Genomic DNA, 21,048 nt, shown 5'->3' with positions numbered 1-21,048 from the left:
GAGAGGTGGGAGGAGAGAAGAGGAGGAGTGGAGGAGAGGAGAGGAGAGGAGGAGTGGAGGAGAGGGAGGAGAGGAGTGGAAGGAGAGGAGAGGAGAGGAGAGGGGAGGAGAGGAGAGGAGAGGAGAGGGAGGAGAGAGAGGAGAGGAGAGGAGGAGTGGAGAGAGGAGGAGAGGAGTGGAGAGGAGAGGAGAGGAGAGGAGGAGAGGAGTGGAGAAGAGGAGAGGAGGTTAGGGTTAATAATGGATATTTGTATGCCTTGATTAAAAGGTTTTACAAAGATTTTCCTAATGACAATAATAACTTTTCCTCAGCAGAGTTTCAGATCTGCAGTTTGAGGCCAGAACAAAAAAAAACTGAACAGAAACACACATTTAGATCCAAAGTAAGCAAGCACAACTCATAATTTTTCTTTCATAAGCAAATAAGCAGCATATAAAAGTCAGAAGATGTTTGATTTTCCATTTTTTGGGAAAAAATTCACTGCCTGATGAATATTAAACTCCGGATGTCCCAGGATTTCCTCCAGCTTAATGACAAAAAAACTCAGTGTTTTATTTGGCCTCTCTGATCTGACTTACTCCCATCAGGAGCAACCTTGAGTTCCTTTCCTCTGTTATAAAACAAACGATGAAGAATGTGGGAGGAATTTTAGATCTGAATCTCTACTTTAGAAAATGAAATCATAGAATGTGAATTACTGTTTTTCTCTGCTTAAGGAATGTCTGTAAAGTTAAACACTGACTTATGAGGGATTCAAATAAAAGCTTTCTAATACATTGATATGGTATTAAATCACAATAATATATCTGACATTATTAATAACAACAAGACATTGATCAGACTACTAAACTACTGAAGAGAAAAACAGGATGATCACATGAATACCTGTCCTGAGACACAGCTGGTCAAAGTCCGAGCAGCAGCTGTTGTAGGTCTTACACAGGTTGTCACAGCGACAGTTTGGCGGCTCCAGCTCGACCAGCTCAAAACACCTGTTCCTGCAGGAGCCAGAGGTGGGTACGTACTGAGACGCAGAGCGAGCTGGGGAAGAAATGAGAGAAACAATCATCTTTTAGAAAAATACATTTCTTTTTTCATTTTCCTGCTGTGTCTCAAACCATTTCTGCTCAAACAGATGTGGACCACCAGCTCCTAAAGCCCCTGTTTCAGTCAGTGCAGTTATCTCTGTGTTGTTACACAGATACCACGAGATCCAACAGTAGTCAATCCAGCTTTGTTTGCATGTATCACAGCTGACCATGCTGGGTCTTTGTCAGGTGACATAACACCTGCAAAAGCTGCATTCATTTTGGTTCTGACCAGAAACAACTCAACTTGGAGTATTGGAGTCTTTTTTTTTGGGGTGGTACACTGCTGCATCACAAAGTCACACAACAGAAAGGGTAGAGGAGAAGATGTCCCTCACAGATGTTTCAAACTGACCCGACCCACATCAGCAGATGTGTAAAAGTGCAGTGCTGTGGCAGTAACACAGTATGAACATCTGGAGCCTAAAACATTCACTAACTTTGTTGTTTTTTACATTACAATAGAGAACAAAGCTCCAGCATCTTTGTATAATAAAGAGAGACACACCTAAATCTAAATCTAAAGAAATCACCTCTGCTCCAATGTACAGTGTGTCAGTCCATAGTGAGAGAGGAGCAAAGCCACATTTAAATAAAGTCAGCAGTCAGTTTTTATAATTAAGATGATATTTGCAATGACATGGTGAACTGTATATTTAATAGTTATTGTTATAGTTCTTGGTGTGGACGGGCGTTAAAATACCCCAAAAACATCACTGTTCATTTTAACTTCAGAACATCAACAGTGAACTGGGAGGAGGGTCTGGCCTTAGTCCACTGAGTGCAATATTACAATCAGAAGAAAGAGTCTTTAAAGTTAACTGCATGGGGCCACAAAACCTAAAGAAAGGCTGCAGTGTTCACACATATTTGAAGGAAATTAAAGGCATCTACGTATACTGAGCCGCAGTCATAAATACAGTACGCTGGTAACATATATTACTGTGGGGGGGGGAAGAAGCAGAAATGTGGTGTGCGAGCTTAAAAAGACAGCAGTTAGATGTCTTTACAGGCTCATTTAATGATAATTAATGATAACTGCCAAACCCAACACTTTAAATCTACTCCTGGGATCCAAACTGTGGTAACTCTACCTCACTCTGGGGGACGCTCAGGTTCTCCAGAACACAATAATACTCTTGTCTAGGACTGAGAAGACACTGGACGTTTTTTGGATCCCGATCCACAGTGTGAGAGCCCCCCCCCCCCCCCCCCCCGACTTAACTGAAGACATCCTGGAGATGTGAGAGTGAGACAGATTCAAGGTATTGCTACATTGCTAACAATACGCTCCTTGTCTGCCCGCTGGTGAAAAAACAACCTTCCTCACTGTGAAGACGAAGAGGATGCCAACAGGAGTTTTTGTGTGTTCCTGTGTCGACATATGTGCACGGGTGTGTTTTTGCAAGGGTGCTCGCGTGTGCACGTGTGCACGTGCGCTCTATGCGAGGGAAGCGAGGTGTTAAGCTTGAAATTATTTATGCAGCTCAGCTAGCTGGCACAGCAGTGTGGTACAGCATCAATGACCCTCTTTGCTGGGAGACTCACTCCTGCTTTTGTTGCGCTCACTGTGGACGAAAAGGTCAAACATTATGTGTGTCCTTTGTCTCTGGCCTGCTGGAGAACACAGAGGCTCCTCTTAGCTCTGTGAGATGGAATATTAACTTTAGCTCCGCTCGTGAAACTCTTCTTTTGACAACTTTCCAGTGTTTCCAGGACTTTTCCAGAGAAGTTACTCTGAAAAAGGGGATTGACTGTGGTTCTTTAAACCCAAGAAGGTTCAACAAGGAACAATACTTGATGTCATTTTTGTGAAGTTCAGTAAATTCAATTTGCTCTGTGAAATCGATTGCTAGAATAATGAGACTGTCAGCTTAAAGAGGGATGTGTTAGGGACTGTAGTCTTACAATTTGTTACAGAAAGAATCCCCAGTGTCTTTTATGTGGAAGGGATTTAAAATGTTGGCTTTGGAAATGTTTTATGAGGAGGGAAATGCATTCAACATGTTTGTCAGACCTCAAGACTACACACAATGCATTCTGGTGAGTAACCTGCTTAAATGTTAATGGTCAGTCTTGATCTGTAGCTGTGTCCAGTATAATATCGTCACTGTTCAGTAGAAACCTCTTAACTCCATATGTACTCATTTTAATGTATTTCTTCATAAATCAGTACTATTGGTCACCCTTTATGTATGTTTGTGGGTTTTATTCATATTTAACTAATGAAGTCTTAAAAAGATCTTTTGACTAAATCTCATTACTGCATTGGATCCATTGGATCTTTTGATTTCCTGAAAAATAGTTTTAGACATACAAGTTTTGTGCTTAACAGCAACAACATATTCATCTTGAAAGCAGGGAACAACAATTAGTTTCCACCTTGTGTTGTGTGTAATTGTAGAACCAATATTTCATTTGCTTGGTGAAAATGCAGACTAAAAAGAGTCAAAGCTTGCTGCCTTCATCAGGATGATCAGGAGCAAGCCGAAATGCTACTTTTTTGCCTTCTCTATGCACCGTGGAAGCAGGTGAAGTTATGCCTGAAACCTGCATCCTGCAAAATGCAAACCTGCATGTTTTCAATATGTTTTGCTTGTTTATGTCTTTTAATTCACTGAAGAATAAGTTTTATAAATCAGTTTGTTTTACGTTTGCATCCAATAGAAGATGAGTGAGGCTGAAGAAAGTCTCACTGAGTCACTTATTGTAGTTTTAAAGAGAATATCCTCAATACATCATTTCTAAAATAGTTTGGTTTGTGGGAAACAAATCTGCTTCATGAGATTAAATAAATAATTCATATACAACTTATTCTACAGATGGTCACGGTGAGGGGGGGGGGGGCGGGATCTATAGTGTGATATATTTCATTTCTATTAACTTTTCTGTCTCTGTCCCAAAAAGGAGATATAAGGCAATGACAAAAGGTATAAAACGCCACATTTTCTAGCACGAATGCATTTTTCTATTGCATAAATGCGGCAAAATAAACATCAACCAAATTGCAGTACATATCCGCTGCTGTAACCTGCCTCTCTGACCACACAGTAACGCTCCATGAAGATGCAAAAGTACCTTCTTATGCCGACAGGGTTCGAGTATGTGGAGCAGAAAACGAGCCCCAATGCTCCTTTAATATTGACTCAAGGTAGAGAAGTACAAACACACTCTCTCTCTCCTCTAAAACACACACACACACACACACACACACACACACACACACACACACATACACAGGCCTGGCTTGCCCAATCACAAGCTTGCATGGTCACAGTGATCCGTTGTAACCCCCCAACACCACCTCATACTCTGCTCGCTCATTTCGTATGCACTGGCAGACACTTCATATAGAAAGTAAGCCTGCAAATAAACGGAGCTGGACTAAATTCCTCTGGAGCTGCGTTTGCTGCTCGAGGTGGAAACTCAGCTCTCATCTAATTGCATGTTGTTCATGTTTTAGAGGAGCCATCCTGGAGACAGCAAACCCTGGAGACGTGTGTGTGTGAGTGTGAGTGAGTGTGTGAGTGTGTGTGTCACCTGGGTTGACGTTGGGGTGACTGATTGCACTTGAAGCTCACACATAAGGTTGGAGATTTACACTGCTGTTAAAAAATAATAAAAGAATCCCTCTAAAGTTGTTTTGTGCGTGTGTCTTGGACATGGAGTGTAGCTTTAGGCTTGTCCTACGTACACTTGGCCAAGATACATGAATGTGTGTCCAACATACACTTCACGTCCCCTGTGCTGAGACACTCTGGCAGCTGAACCAAAGTGTAGTTTACTGAACACATGTGTGTTGTTAATATGGGTCAAACACAGTTCTGAAAAGCTTTCACACAAAGCCTGATTGACCTAAACATGTTTGTATTGTTCTCATTTATTTTAAAGCAGACACCCATGAAACACTTCTAGTGTGATAATGAGGGCTGCAAGTTTAAGTATGAGTTCATATAAAACATTTAGTAAAGGACAGAAGAATGCAGCTAATCCTCACATCAGGCATTCTTGCTTGATAAATGACTAAATGGGGAATTAATTGCTCATCAAAATGACTTATGGTTTATTGATATATATTGTTTCAGCACCAGTGCGATGCAGTGATTATTGATCTGCCTTGAGCCTGAACTGCAGTTAAACTTTATGCTCGGACACTTTATTTTCTCTATAACGCAGCATGACACAGCCGCAGTTCACTAAGTTAAACATTCTATAAATCCGTGGTTCCCAAGCTGGCAGTCAGGAACCCACAAAGGGTCCCAAGATGGATGTCAAGGGTCATGAGATGATTGACAAGGTGGGAAACCGGGGGGGAAAAAATATGCTTATTAAGACTTTTTTTAAGATTGTTGAAATGATTCAAATGTTACAGTTTGTTAAGAGGAAATGACTGCACCTGCAAGTACACTTCTATTTGTATTACGAGGACTTGAGCAACACACTACTGTGTATTACATGATGTAAGAATGAATTAACCCCAGACTGATGGATATGCTGCTTTTGCTGAAATGACATCACACTAATGGAAAATCCTCCAACACCTGACTCACTGACTACTTGCTTATTACCTGACAGAGATCAAAGTCCAAGTCGTGCTCACTTATTTCAATAAGACACAGAACTGATCGTTATGGGGAACTTTCTCCTGTCTGTGATCCACAAAGAGGTCAGAGGTCAAAGTCAGTTACATCCATCCTGAAGATGAAGGAGAGATTCTGTGCCTCAGTTTGTGTGGATGCTTGCCAGCTCAGGGTCAAGCGGTTCAAAAATGTTGTGTGTGTGTGTGTATGTGTGTGTTTGTGTGTGTTTCCCGGTAACAAGAACAAGAAGGGCCCGAGCGCTGACCAGCGCGAAGCCCTATTGTAATCGTCCAGATTATTATTATTATTATTTTTCTTCTCTCACAACGACGGCCTTTTTGCCCCCCTGAACGTGCCGTAAAAGTCACCAAAGTTTGCACGCAAGCCAGACCTGGCGAAAATTTTGATATTTTATGGTCTGCACAAATGGGCGTGTCAAAATGGCTCTCTAGCGCCCCCTACAAAATCAATAAAAGCGAGCCCCTCGTGACAGATTGACATAGAGAAACGAAACTTGGTACACATGTTCATCATGTCAAGACGCACCAAAAAGTCTCTTGGACACATACCCTAACACCAACAGGAAGTCGGCCATTTTGAATCAAATATTGATTTTAATGCAAATTGTGGCATCATATTTGAACGCACTACTCCTAGAGATTTCATCCCATCCACTTCAAATTCACACAGAGTCATCTTGAGACATTGGAGATGAAAAGTTATCAAAAGCTTTTTCCCACGTCATTCCTGGTTGCCGTGGTGACGCGGCGAATTTCGATGCTTCGCCATGAAATTTCAAACTCTCATAACTTGACTCCACATGGTCTGAGCTTTTACAAATTTAATATGCTTGTTCAGCGTCCTGGTCTGAACACATGTACAGTCTCATATTTAGTGACAGACATAGCGCCACCTAGTGGCGACAGGAAGTGACTTGCTTCATTTGTTCATTAATTACTCCCATAATCTTAAGTATTTCCACCTGAAATTTACTCAGCTGAGACATAAGACCTTGGTGATACTACATTCTGCAACTCATGACCCATCATCAAATACTGTTGCCATGACAACGCATTCAACGCCATGAAAATACGATTACAGTTTTCAGAGGCAAAGGATGCCTCCACGGTAACGAAACTCAACACACACGTCTGGAGTGCGGTCATTTAACATCCTATATACTTCAATGGGATGGGCGTGACTAAACGGCTCAATAGCGCCCCCTTGAATATTTCAAAATTGAACCTCAGCCTTCCCGATTGACATAGAAGAATGAAATTCGGTAGGTTTATGTATCATCTCCAGGCGCACAAAAACGCCATTTGGACCCATACCCTAAGTCCAACAGGAAGTCGGCCATCTTGGAAAAATGCTCAATTTTGGTGAATGTTTTGGTCATTTCCACGCCTCATATTTGAACGAACTACTCCTAGAGATTTAATCCCATCCACTTCAAATTCACACAGAGTCAGCTTGAGACATTGGAGATGACAAGTTATCAAAAGCTTTTTTATGACTTCTTCCTGTTGGGCGTGGCTGTGCAGACAATTTCGATGCTTCGCCATGAAGCAGGAAGTCCTTATAACTCCTACAGACATTGTCCCGTCTACACCAAATTGATCACACATGTAGAGGGTCCCGCCCTGAACACATCTATGCATCAATACTGTGTCAAATACACAGCGCCACCTACTGGACACAGGAAGTCAGCCTCACATGACAAACATTATCCTATTTACATGAAATTTACAGGATGTGTTCTCCACATCACACACTGCAACATGACATGTAATTGGTGGGTGATCTCTAGCGCCACCTAGTGGACACATGCAATGTGACTTAGCCCCATCACACAACATTCATTACAAGCCCGGGTGCCAAGACGTCTACGTACCCGCTGTGTCTGCATGTGACTGCAGCATGCACCGGCATGCGCGTACAAGGCGGTGCATGGGGGCGCGAGGGCCCGTTCATCACTGCTTGCAGTTTTAATTATTATTATTATTATTATTATTATTAGTAGTAGTAGTAGTAGTAGTAGTAGAGATAGTATTAAATAAGGGTTACCAAACTTCAATGACAAAATGAATGATGACCTGCATTCTGGCTCTTCAACTAGAATGAAGTCATTGTAAATGTTATTAGTAACATGTGATTTTGCCATCATGACAACTGAAACTATCAGATGTATCCTGACACCTGAGCTTATGAGAACCTATACACCATTTACTTATGAGAACCTATAAGATATCACATTTTTAAACATCTGTTTATTAAAGGAGGTATACATGATTGTAATAAGTTTTAAATGGTAACGTGACTTTTCAGCATTGTTGCTGTTTAGTGGCAGTGACAAGCATCACAACAATAAATGCAGGTTTTGACAACCACTTATGCATACTTGAAATGCATTCATAATCTGTTTTAAATTTTGCACATTAATGGTAAATTAGGGTTTATCAAAATGCAGGTTGCGTGTGTGTTTATGTGTGTGTGTGTGTGTGTGTGTGTGTGTGTGTGTGTGTGTGTGTGTGTGTGCAGACTTACACAGGCCAGAAGAAGGTGGCAGCCTTCACTCCCTGTTTGAGTGCTGTGATCCAGATCTAGGAGAAACAAACAGTACAGTCTTGTTATTTTTATCAGTCTGACATAGTTTATGAGGATACTGTTGTAGCTGTTGTTACCCTGGACACAAACAACAACATCAGTGTGAGGAAACCAAGGTCACGGTGAACAGTGCGCTACAGCTGTTCCTATAAATGATACAAAACCAAGCTGGTAGTGTTCATCAACGATTTTGAAAGACAGTAGAAAAAGCCTTCTTAAGTTTGCTGTTATTAATCACATATCAACATCTGACCTTATTTAATGGATGATAAAGCCTAACGGACTTGATTTGTTGGATCTTCTGCCATTTCTACAGTAGTTGGCTTCAAAATAAAAGCGGACAACCCTCCTGCGTCTGGTGGCCGTCTGTGACCCGACAGATGAGTTTAAAAAAACGCTGGTCTTCAAAGCCATGTGCAAAAGTTATCCATCATCAAAGCAGAAGGAGAAACAAAAAGGAACCCTCGTCAGCTCGCTATTAATACCACAGACATACTGCTGATGATGTACAGATGGTGAAAAACGGAAAGACTACATGATGCTGACAGATGAGATAGAAGATAAAAACAGAACTCACTGGCTGTCCTCCCCACCAGCGGTGATTGAGCTTCTCTCGGCTCCTCAGGGTGAAGGTGGCGTCAAACACCGGGTCATACATGGAGTTACCTACAATCCCATGAGACTCTGGATAGAGACCCTGAGAAACAAAATCACACAGAGATTATGCTTAGTCCTTGAGCTTTAGCTATAGTTAGTTAGCGTCAGCCCTTATTTGAGCTTCACACTGATGTTACTATACTATTTTAACATGTATCTTAACACCTGTAAACACTGGGGGGCAATCTAATCTTCATCACATCATCATATAATCAAGATTCTATACTCCTGAGTCATACCGTAGCCAGTGAGTAGAGGTTGGGGAAGGTTTTGGAAGGATAAACAGGCCTCAAATATGGAGCATGGGTCCCACATGTTCCTGAAAAAGGAAAATAAAGCAAAGTAAATTCCTACATTAGAAGAGAGACTCCCACAAATAGCATTCAGACAGTTATTAATGGTGATCTACAAATCACCAAATCGACACATAAATACTTACTGAGTTTCTCGATGTTGGGTATGACACTGCTTCCTCTCTTTACGTAAGAAGCTCGAAATCCATCCACTGACAGTATGATGAGCGGTGGACGCACAAACCTGCACACAGATCATCCAGATATGTGACATATGTGGCAAAAACAAGTTTAAAAGAGGAAACAAACAGCATGATGTTGGAATTAGAAAAAACAAGAGAAGGTTTGAGTGTGATGGTTCCTTTTGGCACATAGTAACATGAGGCACAGGAAAAAGATCCTTTACTACTAAGATGTAAACATACCCAGCAGGGCATTCAGCAGACTTGATCTCCTCACACTCATCCTGCAGCCATGAAGTGTCTCCTGAAAGAACACGATCAGAGGACAGGGTGAGAGGAATTTCATACATTTAAGTTGATTGTTATGTCACTTTTTGTTTGTTTTTTCATTGAAAGTAATAAAAAGAGGATATACTATAAGATATGCTCCAAATGTCTGAGTAGGCAGGCTGCTGTATGTGTTTGACTGACAGCTGAGCCAGCAGGTGCACAGAGACGCCATGTACACAAACTTGGTCTATTAACTGTGACCCAACTGTTAGCGTCTAAACTGATGCTGCTATTTTGGGGGTAAGTAAGCTGTTTAAAGTGAAAGCTCACGTGTTCATTTGTGATAGATTTCACTTCTTCTGTTTTTTCTGGGTATATTTATCTTTTTTTTTTGTTTGCTTGTTCAACAAGCTAAGGTGCAAGTCAGGAAATGTGTCCATGTTTTTAGATGAGAAGACATTTACTCAAAAATGAATATATTTATTAATAACTTAAAAAAACAAAAAAAAGATTAATTGCATGGAAATGTATACAGTTCACAGCCTGTTTTGTGTCTATGGCTGCAGTATGGCTGTTGCCAATGACAACATAGTTGTTGGTTCAGGCAAATATATTTTAAATTCAATGTTTAAACTGTTTGTTTAACCACCACTCAACATGCTGTATAGACAGAAAAATGATTAATGTGTAGCCAGTCATAATGTCAACTTGTTAGCATTAACGAGACTGACAAATATAACACATTTGGTACATGATGTTTAAAGAGCTGAACACTTCTCCACAACATTTTAGATGTGCACAGCTGCTGATTCAGGCAAATGTAAGAAAATAGAAAGTGAACTGGACAAAATCTTGCTTTGAATAAAAGGCTGAGTCGTCTATCTGTGGCTGGAGTAGTTCATTTTACAACAAGCTGGTAAGGCTGCACCAGAGACACATGTTAATATAATATAAAGATATCTAACTTGTTTTATAACTGGAATACATAAAATGCAGTCAAACTAGGTCATCTGACAAGTGTGGATCTATATAAAAAGCCTTTCTATTGTATGTTTAGATAATAATGTTGCAAACCTTTACACAGTGTCTTATAGTTGGTGCAACAGTCTCCTCTTGCCAGACAGTCATCAGAGCAGTGGCAGGCATGCTGCTCATTTCGAGTCTCCCCACACCGATCTTTACTGCACTCGTAGCCTCCCTCTGTATCAGGAAGAACAAAACAATAAAAGATTTTCTCACAAAAACCAACAAAAAATTAAACTGTAGCCTCCAAAACACAAATGATATATGCACAACTAATCTGCTGGATTACTGCTGCAACCACAAGCGGTGGGAAATGAAAGCTGATATATTAATGCAACAGTGGTTTGGCTGCGTACTTTACAGACAAACACAAGACAAGGTTGCAAAGACGAGAACATTGAGCTTACAGTAGCATTCGACACCGTCAGGGTAAAAAAAACGATCATAAAAACAAGTAAATCATCATTTTCAGGCAACAGGAAAGATCAGAGTGGCGAGGCGGTGGTAAGCCAAAGACCACCAAGCTGAACGAGGGAACATAAAATCAGACCACCAACACTGGAAGTAGCAGGAGGGAAATGTAGAGAGAGGAGAGGAGAGGAGAGGAGAGGAGAGGAGTGGAGAGGAGAGGAGAGGAGAGGAGAGGAGAGGAGAGAAGAGAAGAGGAGAGGAGGAGTGGAGGAGAGGAGAGGAGAGGAGGAGTGGAGGAGAGGAGGAGAGGAGAGAAGAGGAGAGGAGGAGTGGAGGAGAGGAGAGGAGAGGAGGAGTGGAGGAGAGGAGGAGAGGAGTGGAGAGGAGAGGAGAGGAGAGGAGAGGAGGAGTGGAGGAGAGGAGAGGAGAGGAGGAGTGGAGGAGAGGAGTGGAGAGGAGAGGAGAGGAGAGGAGAGGAGAGGAGAGGAGAGGAGAGGAGAGGAGAGGAGAGGAGAGGAGAGGAGAGGAGAGGAGAGGAGAGGAGAGGAGTGGAGAGGAGAGGAGAGGAGAGAAGAGGAGAGGAGGAGTGGAGGAGAGAAGAGGAGTGGAGGAGAGAAGAGGAGAGGAGGAGGAGAGGAGAGGAGTGGAGAGGAGAGGAGAGGAGAGGAGAGGGGAGGAGAGGAGAGGAGAGGAGAGGAGAGGAGAGGAGAGGAGAGGAGAGGAGAGGAGAGGGGAGGAGAGAAGAGGAGGAGTGGAGGAGAGGAGAGGAGAGGAGGAGTGGAGGAGAGGAGGAGAGGAGTGGAGAGGAGAGGAGAGGAGAGGAGAGGGGAGGAGAGGAGAGGAGAGGAGAGGAGAGGAGAGGAGAGGAGAGGAGAGGAGGAGTGGAGGAGAGGAGGAGAGGAGTGGAGAGGAGAGGAGAGGAGAGGAGGAGAGGAGTGGAGAAGAGGAGAGGAGGTTAGGGTTAATAATGGATATTTGTATGCCTTGATTAAAAGGTTTTACAAAGATTTTCCTAATGACAATAATAACTTTTCCTCAGCAGAGTTTCAGATCTGCAGTTTGAGGCCAGAACAAAAAAAAACTGAACAGAAACACACATTTAGATCCAAAGTAAGCAAGCACAACTCATAATTTTTCTTTCATAAGCAAATAAGCAGCATATAAAAGTCAGAAGATGTTTGATTTTCCATTTTTTGGGAAAAAATTCACTGCCTGATGAATATTAAACTCCGGATGTCCCAGGATTTCCTCCAGCTTAATGACAAAAAAACTCAGTGTTTTATTTGGCCTCTCTGATCTGACTTACTCCCATCAGGAGCAACCTTGAGTTCCTTTCCTCTGTTATAAAACAAACGATGAAGAATGTGGGAGGAATTTTAGATCTGAATCTCTACTTTAGAAAATGAAATCATAGAATGTGAATTACTGTTTTTCTCTGCTTAAGGAATGTCTGTAAAGTTAAACACTGACTTATGAGGGATTCAAATAAAAGCTTTCTAATACATTGATATGGTATTAAATCACAATAATATATCTGACATTATTAATAACAACAAGACATTGATCAGACTACTAAACTACTGAAGAGAAAAACAGGATGATCACATGAATACCTGTCCTGAGACACAGCTGGTCAAAGTCCGAGCAGCAGCTGTTGTAGGTCTTACACAGGTTGTCACAGCGACAGTTTGGCGGCTCCAGCTCGACCAGCTCAAAACACCTGTTCCTGCAGGAGCCAGAGGTGGGTACGTACTGAGACGCAGAGCGAGCTGGGGAAGAAATGAGAGAAACAATCATCTTTTAGAAAAATACATTTCTTTTTTCATTTTCCTGCTGTGTCTCAAACCATTTCTGCTCAAACAGATGTGGACCACCAGCTCCTAAAGCCCCTGTTTCAGTCAGTGCAGTTATCTCTGTGTTGTTACACAGATACCACGAGATCCAACAGTAGTCAATCCAGCTTTGTTTGCATGTATCACAGCTGACCATGCTGGGTCTTTGTCAGGTGACATAACACCTGCAAAAGCTGCATTCATTTTGGTTCTGACCAGAAACAACTCAACTTGGAGTATTGGAGTCTTTTTTTTTGGGGTGGTACACTGCTGCATCACAAAGTCACACAACAGAAAGGGTAGAGGAGAAGATGTCCCTCACAGATGTTTCAAACTGACCCGACCCACATCAGCAGATGTGTAAAAGTGCAGTGCTGTGGCAGTAACACAGTATGAACATCTGGAGCCTAAAACATTCACTAACTTTGTTGTTTTTTACATTACAATAGAGAACAAAGCTCCAGCATCTTTGTATAATAAAGAGAGACACACCTAAATCTAAATCTAAAGAAATCACCTCTGCTCCAATGTACAGTGTGTCAGTCCATAGTGAGAGAGGAGCAAAGCCACATTTAAATAAAGTCAGCAGTCAGTTTTTATAATTAAGATGATATTTGCAATGACATGGTGAACTGTATATTTAATAGTTATTGTTATAGTTCTTGGTGTGGACGGGCGTTAAAATACCCCAAAAACATCACTGTTCATTTTAACTTCAGAACATCAACAGTGAACTGGGAGGAGGGTCTGGCCTTAGTCCACTGAGTGCAATATTACAATCAGAAGAAAGAGTCTTTAAAGTTAACTGCATGGGGCCACAAAACCTAAAGAAAGGCTGCAGTGTTCACACATATTTGAAGGAAATTAAAGGCATCTACGTATACTGAGCCGCAGTCATAAATACAGTACGCTGGTAACATATATTACTGTGGGGGGGGGAAGAAGCAGAAATGTGGTGTGCGAGCTTAAAAAGACAGCAGTTAGATGTCTTTACAGGCTCATTTAATGATAATTAATGATAACTGCCAAACCCAACACTTTAAATCTACTCCTGGGATCCAAACTGTGGTAACTCTACCTCACTCTGGGGGACGCTCAGGTTCTCCAGAACACAATAATACTCTTGTCTAGGACTGAGAAGACACTGGACGTTTTTTGGATCCCGATCCACAGTGTGAGAGCCCCCCCCCCCCCCCCCCCCCGACTTAACTGAAGACATCCTGGAGATGTGAGAGTGAGACAGATTCAAGGTATTGCTACATTGCTAACAATACGCTCCTTGTCTGCCCGCTGGTGAAAAAACAACCTTCCTCACTGTGAAGACGAAGAGGATGCCAACAGGAGTTTTTGTGTGTTCCTGTGTCGACATATGTGCACGGGTGTGTTTTTGCAAGGGTGCTCGCGTGTGCACGTGTGCACGTGCGCTCTATGCGAGGGAAGCGAGGTGTTAAGCTTGAAATTATTTATGCAGCTCAGCTAGCTGGCACAGCAGTGTGGTACAGCATCAATGACCCTCTTTGCTGGGAGACTCACTCCTGCTTTTGTTGCGCTCACTGTGGACGAAAAGGTCAAACATTATGTGTGTCCTTTGTCTCTGGCCTGCTGGAGAACACAGAGGCTCCTCTTAGCTCTGTGAGATGGAATATTAACTTTAGCTCCGCTCGTGAAACTCTTCTTTTGACAACTTTCCAGTGTTTCCAGGACTTTTCCAGAGAAGTTACTCTGAAAAAGGGGATTGACTGTGGTTCTTTAAACCCAAGAAGGTTCAACAAGGAACAATACTTGATGTCATTTTTGTGAAGTTCAGTAAATTCAATTTGCTCTGTGAAATCGATTGCTAGAATAATGAGACTGTCAGCTTAAAGAGGGATGTGTTAGGGACTGTAGTCTTACAATTTGTTACAGAAAGAATCCCCAGTGTCTTTTATGTGGAAGGGATTTAAAATGTTGGCTTTGGAAATGTTTTATGAGGAGGGAAATGCATTCAACATGTTTGTCAGACCTCAAGACTACACACAATGCATTCTGGTGAGTAACCTGCTTAAATGTTAATGGTCAGTCTTGATCTGTAGCTGTGTCCAGTATAATATCGTCACTGTTCAGTAGAAACCTCTTAACTCCATATGTACTCATTTTAATGTATTTCTTCATAAATCAGTACTATTGGTCACCCTTTATGTATGTTTGTGGGTTTTATTCATATTTAACTAATGAAGTCTTAAAAAGATCTTTTGACTAAATCTCATTACTGCATTGGATCCATTGGATCTTTTGATTTCCTGAAAAATAGTTTTAGACATACAAGTTTTGTGCTTAACAGCAACAACATATTCATCTTGAAAGCAGGGAACAACAATTAGTTTCCACCTTGTGTTGTGTGTAATTGTAGAACCAATATTTCATTTGCTTGGTGAAAATGCAGACTAAAAAGAGTCAAAGCTTGCTGCCTTCATCAGGATGATCAGGAGCAAGCCGAAATGCTACTTTTTTGCCTTCTCTATGCACCGTGGAAGCAGGTGAAGTTATGCCTGAAACCTGCATCCTGCAAAATGCAAACCTGCATGTTTTCAATATGTTTTGCTTGTTTATGTCTTTTAATTCACTGAAGAATAAGTTTTATAAATCAGTTTGTTTTACGTTTGCATCCAATAGAAGATGAGTGAGGCTGAAGAAAGTCTCACTGAGTCACTTATTGTAGTTTTAAAGAGAATATCCTCAATACATCATTTCTAAAATAGTTTGGTTTGTGGGAAACAAATCTGCTTCATGAGATTAAATAAATAATTCATATACAACTTATTCTACAGATGGTCACGGTGAGGGGGGGGGGGGCGGGATCTATAGTGTGATATATTTCATTTCTATTAACTTTTCTGTCTCTGTCCCAAAAAGGAGATATAAGGCAATGACAAAAGGTATAAAACGCCACATTTTCTAGCACGAATGCATTTTTCTATTGCATAAATGCGGCAAAATAAACATCAACCAAATTGCAGTACATATCCGCTGCTGTAACCTGCCTCTCTGACCACACAGTAACGCTCCATGAAGATGCAAAAGTACCTTCTTATGCCGACAGGGTTCGAGTATGTGGAGCAGAAAACGAGCCCCAATGCTCCTTTAATATTGACTCAAGGTAGAGAAGTACAAACACACTCTCTCTCTCCTCTAAAACACACACACACACACACACACACACACACACACACACACACACATACACAGGCCTGGCTTGCCCAATCACAAGCTTGCATGGTCACAGTGATCCGTTGTAACCCCCCAACACCACCTCATACTCTGCTCGCTCATTTCGTATGCACTGGCAGACACTTCATATAGAAAGTAAGCCTGCAAATAAACGGAGCTGGACTAAATTCCTCTGGAGCTGCGTTTGCTGCTCGAGGTGGAAACTCAGCTCTCATCTAATTGCATGTTGTTCATGTTTTAGAGGAGCCATCCTGGAGACAGCAAACCCTGGAGACGTGTGTGTGTGAGTGTGAGTGAGTGTGTGAGTGTGTGTGTCACCTGGGTTGACGTTGGGGTGACTGATTGCACTTGAAGCTCACACATAAGGTTGGAGATTTACACTGCTGTTAAAAAATAATAAAAGAATCCCTCTAAAGTTGTTTTGTGCGTGTGTCTTGGACATGGAGTGTAGCTTTAGGCTTGTCCTACGTACACTTGGCCAAGATACATGAATGTGTGTCCAACATACACTTCACGTCCCCTGTGCTGAGACACTCTGGCAGCTGAACCAAAGTGTAGTTTACTGAACACATGTGTGTTGTTAATATGGGTCAAACACAGTTCTGAAAAGCTTTCACACAAAGCCTGATTGACCTAAACATGTTTGTATTGTTCTCATTTATTTTAAAGCAGACACCCATGAAACACTTCTAGTGTGATAATGAGGGCTGCAAGTTTAAGTATGAGTTCATATAAAACATTTAGTAAAGGACAGAAGAATGCAGCTAATCCTCACATCAGGCATTCTTGCTTGATAAATGACTAAATGGGGAATTAATTGCTCATCAAAATGACTTATGGTTTATTGATATATATTGTTTCAGCACCAGTGCGATGCAGTGATTATTGATCTGCCTTGAGCCTGAACTGCAGTTAAACTTTATGCTCGGACACTTTATTTTCTCTATAACGCAGCATGACACAGCCGCAGTTCACTAAGTTAAACATTCTATAAATCCGTGGTTCCCAAGCTGGCAGTCAGGAACCCACAAAGGGTCCCAAGATGGATGTCAAGGGTCATGAGATGATTGACAAGGTGGGAAACCGGGGGGGAAAAAATATGCTTATTAAGACTTTTTTTAAGATTGTTGAAATGATTCAAATGTTACAGTTTGTTAAGAGGAAATGACTGCACCTGCAAGTACACTTCTATTTGTATTACGAGGACTTGAGCAACACACTACTGTGTATTACATGATGTAAGAATGAATTAACCCCAGACTGATGGATATGCTGCTTTTGCTGAAATGACATCACACTAATGGAAAATCCTCCAACACCTGACTCACTGACTACTTGCTTATTACCTGACAGAGATCAAAGTCCAAGTCGTGCTCACTTATTTCAATAAGACACAGAACTGATCGTTATGGGGAACTTTCTCCTGTCTGTGATCCACAAAGAGGTCAGAGGTCAAAGTCAGTTACATCCATCCTGAAGATGAAGGAGAGATTCTGTGCCTCAGTTTGTGTGGATGCTTGCCAGCTCAGGGTCAAGCGGTTCAAAAATGTTGTGTGTGTGTGTGTATGTGTGTGTTTGTGTGTGTTTCCCGGTAACAAGAACAGTGTACTCACACTCTGCCCTGCCTGAAGCTCCGTCCTCTCCTGAGCGTTTGGGCCGGTCGTAGACGAACCCCAAACACACGTCACTGCTGCACAGGACTGACAGGACCCACACAAGCTGAAGAAATAACAACATATGTGACATTAGAACAGCTGTTTATATAAGTGCTGCACAGCTTAATCAAAGGTCATGTGATCACTTTCTATAACTGAGTCAGCACTGTGGCAGAGAAACAACACATACTTATCAGCACCTTTTCATTGCTTTTATAAGACTATCATGGCCTTTAATGCTATTTAAAAGAAATACTACACATGTATTCTGGCTGCTGTGATTTCATTTCACTAGCACCTGTCTTAGCAGACTGTTGCAAAAATGCCACAGTCACATGGGCTTGAGTCTTCTGCTCCAAAATGACTTTGACGCGTTTGCTCAGCCATATACTTGTAGTAATGAGCAAACAAGTAGTTCCTCTTTCTGTATTAGAATTCCTCTGTCACAGGTAATGTTGACTGCGTTTTCTTAAAGACCTGTCAAGACTGCAGCGGAGGTATTTCAAAGTGAAAGAGGACCACCCGCATCCGCATAACAATCGCCTTTGATAGTCCTTCGCCACATGGAAATGACAAACGAATCTACAATTGTTTTGCAAATGTTTAGCAAAAGGAAGGAAAGAGAGGAGGAGGGGCATTCAGCAAAAAAGCTAAGAAAATCATGAGGACAATCTTTTCGGCCATAAGGAATTCGGAAAACTGTCAAAAGACACGATTACGTGCGTAATTGCGCACGAAATTACGCACGGTAATATCTGATGTCTGAAGTACACTGCAGCTCAAATTTGTTTGCATGAGATCTTACCGTACCAGTTTGTGCAGCAACATGTTCCTCTGTCGGGGCTGAGCGTAGTCCTGTGCTGTAGGTCGCAGAGTGAGTGATGCTGACTCAGAAAGTGAAGGACCACCAGAGAGGAGGACCGTTGAAGAGAACACGAGAAAGAGTGAAGGGAGGGGGAGGAGGCTGGAGGAGCGGACCGGATTCTTCTCCTAGGTGTTGGGTTGGAGGAGGGTTTTTATCTCGGTTGAGATTTGGATGACACAGGAGGAACAAGACAAAAAAAAGAAAAGATTGGGCGGGAAATAATATAAAATGCACAGACAGACCAAACAGCCTAAATCACAGGTGCCAGTGTATTAACACTCGGACAGTTATCTTTACACCGATCTGATGTGAACTGAGGGTCAACCCAGGATAACAAGTCGCCTAGCAAAGTAAAATATGCACAGCACATAATTACATTAGTGCAGGTTTTATTCTTCCTCCTCTGCTGCCGCATGGACTCTCCATCTAAAACAAAAAACATACTTTAAAATCAGTTCTTCAATCAATTCAGTGAATAGAATTGTAAGAACTGCGACATAATAAATGGTTATAGTAAATCTGAAACCACAAAAATAATAAGCAATAAACACACAAAGCATTACTAAAGCGTTTTGTATTACTTTAGTTTATTCATTTCTGGTAAACCCTCAATCCTCACCTCTCCATTTCCATTTTATTATTCATTATATTTAATGATTTAAATAGGTACGTAGCAAGCTGAAAATAATCAGTGCCAAGCACTGACAGGCAAAGTGAATAATATTGATGATCTTATTAAAAAGGCACCTGTCAGAAGTGAACAGTCAGTTCTTTAAGCTGATGTGTTTGAATGAGGAAACATGGTCAGGCGTTCTGAGCGACTTTGGTCCAAGTGGTCCAAGGAGGGACAACAGATGAACCTGAGGCTAACGTGGAAAGTGAAGGCTAGCTCATCTGCTCTGATTCCTAGAAGAACTCTGCTGAGATGCTGAAAAAGTGCTGACTATGATGGACAGCTGTCAGAACACATTGCTTGCTGCATAGCCAATCAAGAGTGGCCATGCTGACCGCTGTCACAACTGAAGCATGCAGCAGTGGAAGAAGGTGATCAGGTCTGACCAATCACATTTGCTTTTACATCATGTGAGCAGCCAGGTGTGTGTTGCCCCCTTAAAGTGAAGGGTCACTGTAAATCAATACAAAGTAGTTCTGAGTGATCACCTGATGACAACAGGCATCCATAGAACACGAGGGCTCACTGAATGCTTTGATGGGTATGAACATGATGAGTTCAACAACTATGGGAGATTTTGGACTGACGTGTTGGCCAGCACTCTCCACCACTATCATCAAAATACCAAATGAGGGAATATGTTTGAGCTTATCACACACACATATATATATATATATGTAGTAGCAGTCAAAGGTTTAGACACATCTTCCCATTCTCTTGAACGAGAAATCATTGTACTGTATATGTTATGTTATATATCTATGTCTATTCTTAAATTTAACAGACTAAATAACCTTCAGTTTATTGTTTATTTAATTTATCTTCAACAATTTGTATTGCTTTTTCCATCAGTTCCATGTATTCATTTGCAGCATATATTGAAAACAAAAATATGAACAGGAATAGGGCAGCTGCATCATTCAACTCATTATACTTGTAAGTGGTACCCAGTCCACCCCCCTCCCGAACCCTCCCAAACATCCCCACTTGTCCCCTTAGAGTCCAAATCTGTATAAGAATGAATGTCCATTGGGGTTGTCCAACCCAGGATGCCAGAATTGTTTATTTAATTTACATATTATAAAATGATAATTAAAGTGGAAACAAAAGATAATTAACAGTAACCCTATTTAGTATTTAAAAGAATTACATTAATAATTAAAAATGTTTATACTGCACTATAATGTAGTTGTTAGCAGATATAAGTGTTTATTAATGTATTTGTTAACAACTAGAACTCCTGTGGGCATTCATTGCTGGAGGTTGCTGTATACACAGATAAATGACTATAATTAAACAGTTATAATCGTATAATGTCTTCATATGATATGTTTTAATTGTTGACAAATACTGCATATGAATTATCACTAAAAATGGCATAATATCTGCTCATAACTATATATAGTGTCTTATTAAAGTTTGAGAGTCTGGTTAGTAACTGGTGTAAAAATAGAGTTAAATGGGTTATGGGACAAATAGCAATAGACACATGGGAAATAATTAGATATCTTCTATGTGGCTCAAACTTAAGGTATTAATGCATTTTTCCTTCTGTACAATTTTTTAAACAAAATTTTATTCAATATATTTCAACATTTAAACCAACAAATCGTACACACAAGGTAAAAAGTAGAAAATATTTTTATCAAAAATTATGTTGCATCTTCAATTATCTGACTCAGTTTTCAACTGTTACCTCTCTTT

The 21,048-nt window shown here is 41.2% G+C and overlaps 1 protein-coding gene across 1 annotated transcript in view; it reads right to left on the bottom strand.

Moving 5' to 3' along the window:
• The window catches only part of enpp2 (ectonucleotide pyrophosphatase/phosphodiesterase 2), a 40,391-nt gene extending 21,757 nt beyond the window's left edge, over positions 1 to 18,634 (bottom strand). The window contains exons 1-9 of the mRNA XM_053326725.1: positions 18,617 to 18,634; positions 17,765 to 17,870; positions 12,726 to 12,881; positions 10,753 to 10,878; positions 9,652 to 9,712; positions 9,373 to 9,470; positions 9,173 to 9,252; positions 8,854 to 8,973; positions 8,217 to 8,272 (exon numbers count right to left, since the gene is read on the bottom strand). Coding sequence (XP_053182700.1) covers positions 8,217 to 8,272; positions 8,854 to 8,973; positions 9,173 to 9,252; positions 9,373 to 9,470; positions 9,652 to 9,712; positions 10,753 to 10,878; positions 12,726 to 12,881; positions 17,765 to 17,870; positions 18,617 to 18,634 — 821 coding nt within the window. The remainder of the gene's footprint in view (positions 1 to 8,216; positions 8,273 to 8,853; positions 8,974 to 9,172; positions 9,253 to 9,372; positions 9,471 to 9,651; positions 9,713 to 10,752; positions 10,879 to 12,725; positions 12,882 to 17,764; positions 17,871 to 18,616) is intronic.
• Between the last annotated feature and the right edge of the window lie 2,414 nt (positions 18,635 to 21,048).

This window comes from Scomber japonicus, chromosome 10 (genome assembly GCF_027409825.1).
Source record: "Scomber japonicus isolate fScoJap1 chromosome 10, fScoJap1.pri, whole genome shotgun sequence".
Taxonomy (NCBI): Eukaryota; Metazoa; Chordata; class Actinopteri; order Scombriformes; family Scombridae; genus Scomber; species Scomber japonicus.
Note: the sequence above shows the minus strand (reverse complement) of the source record. Positions and strands in the feature narration are given on the sequence as shown.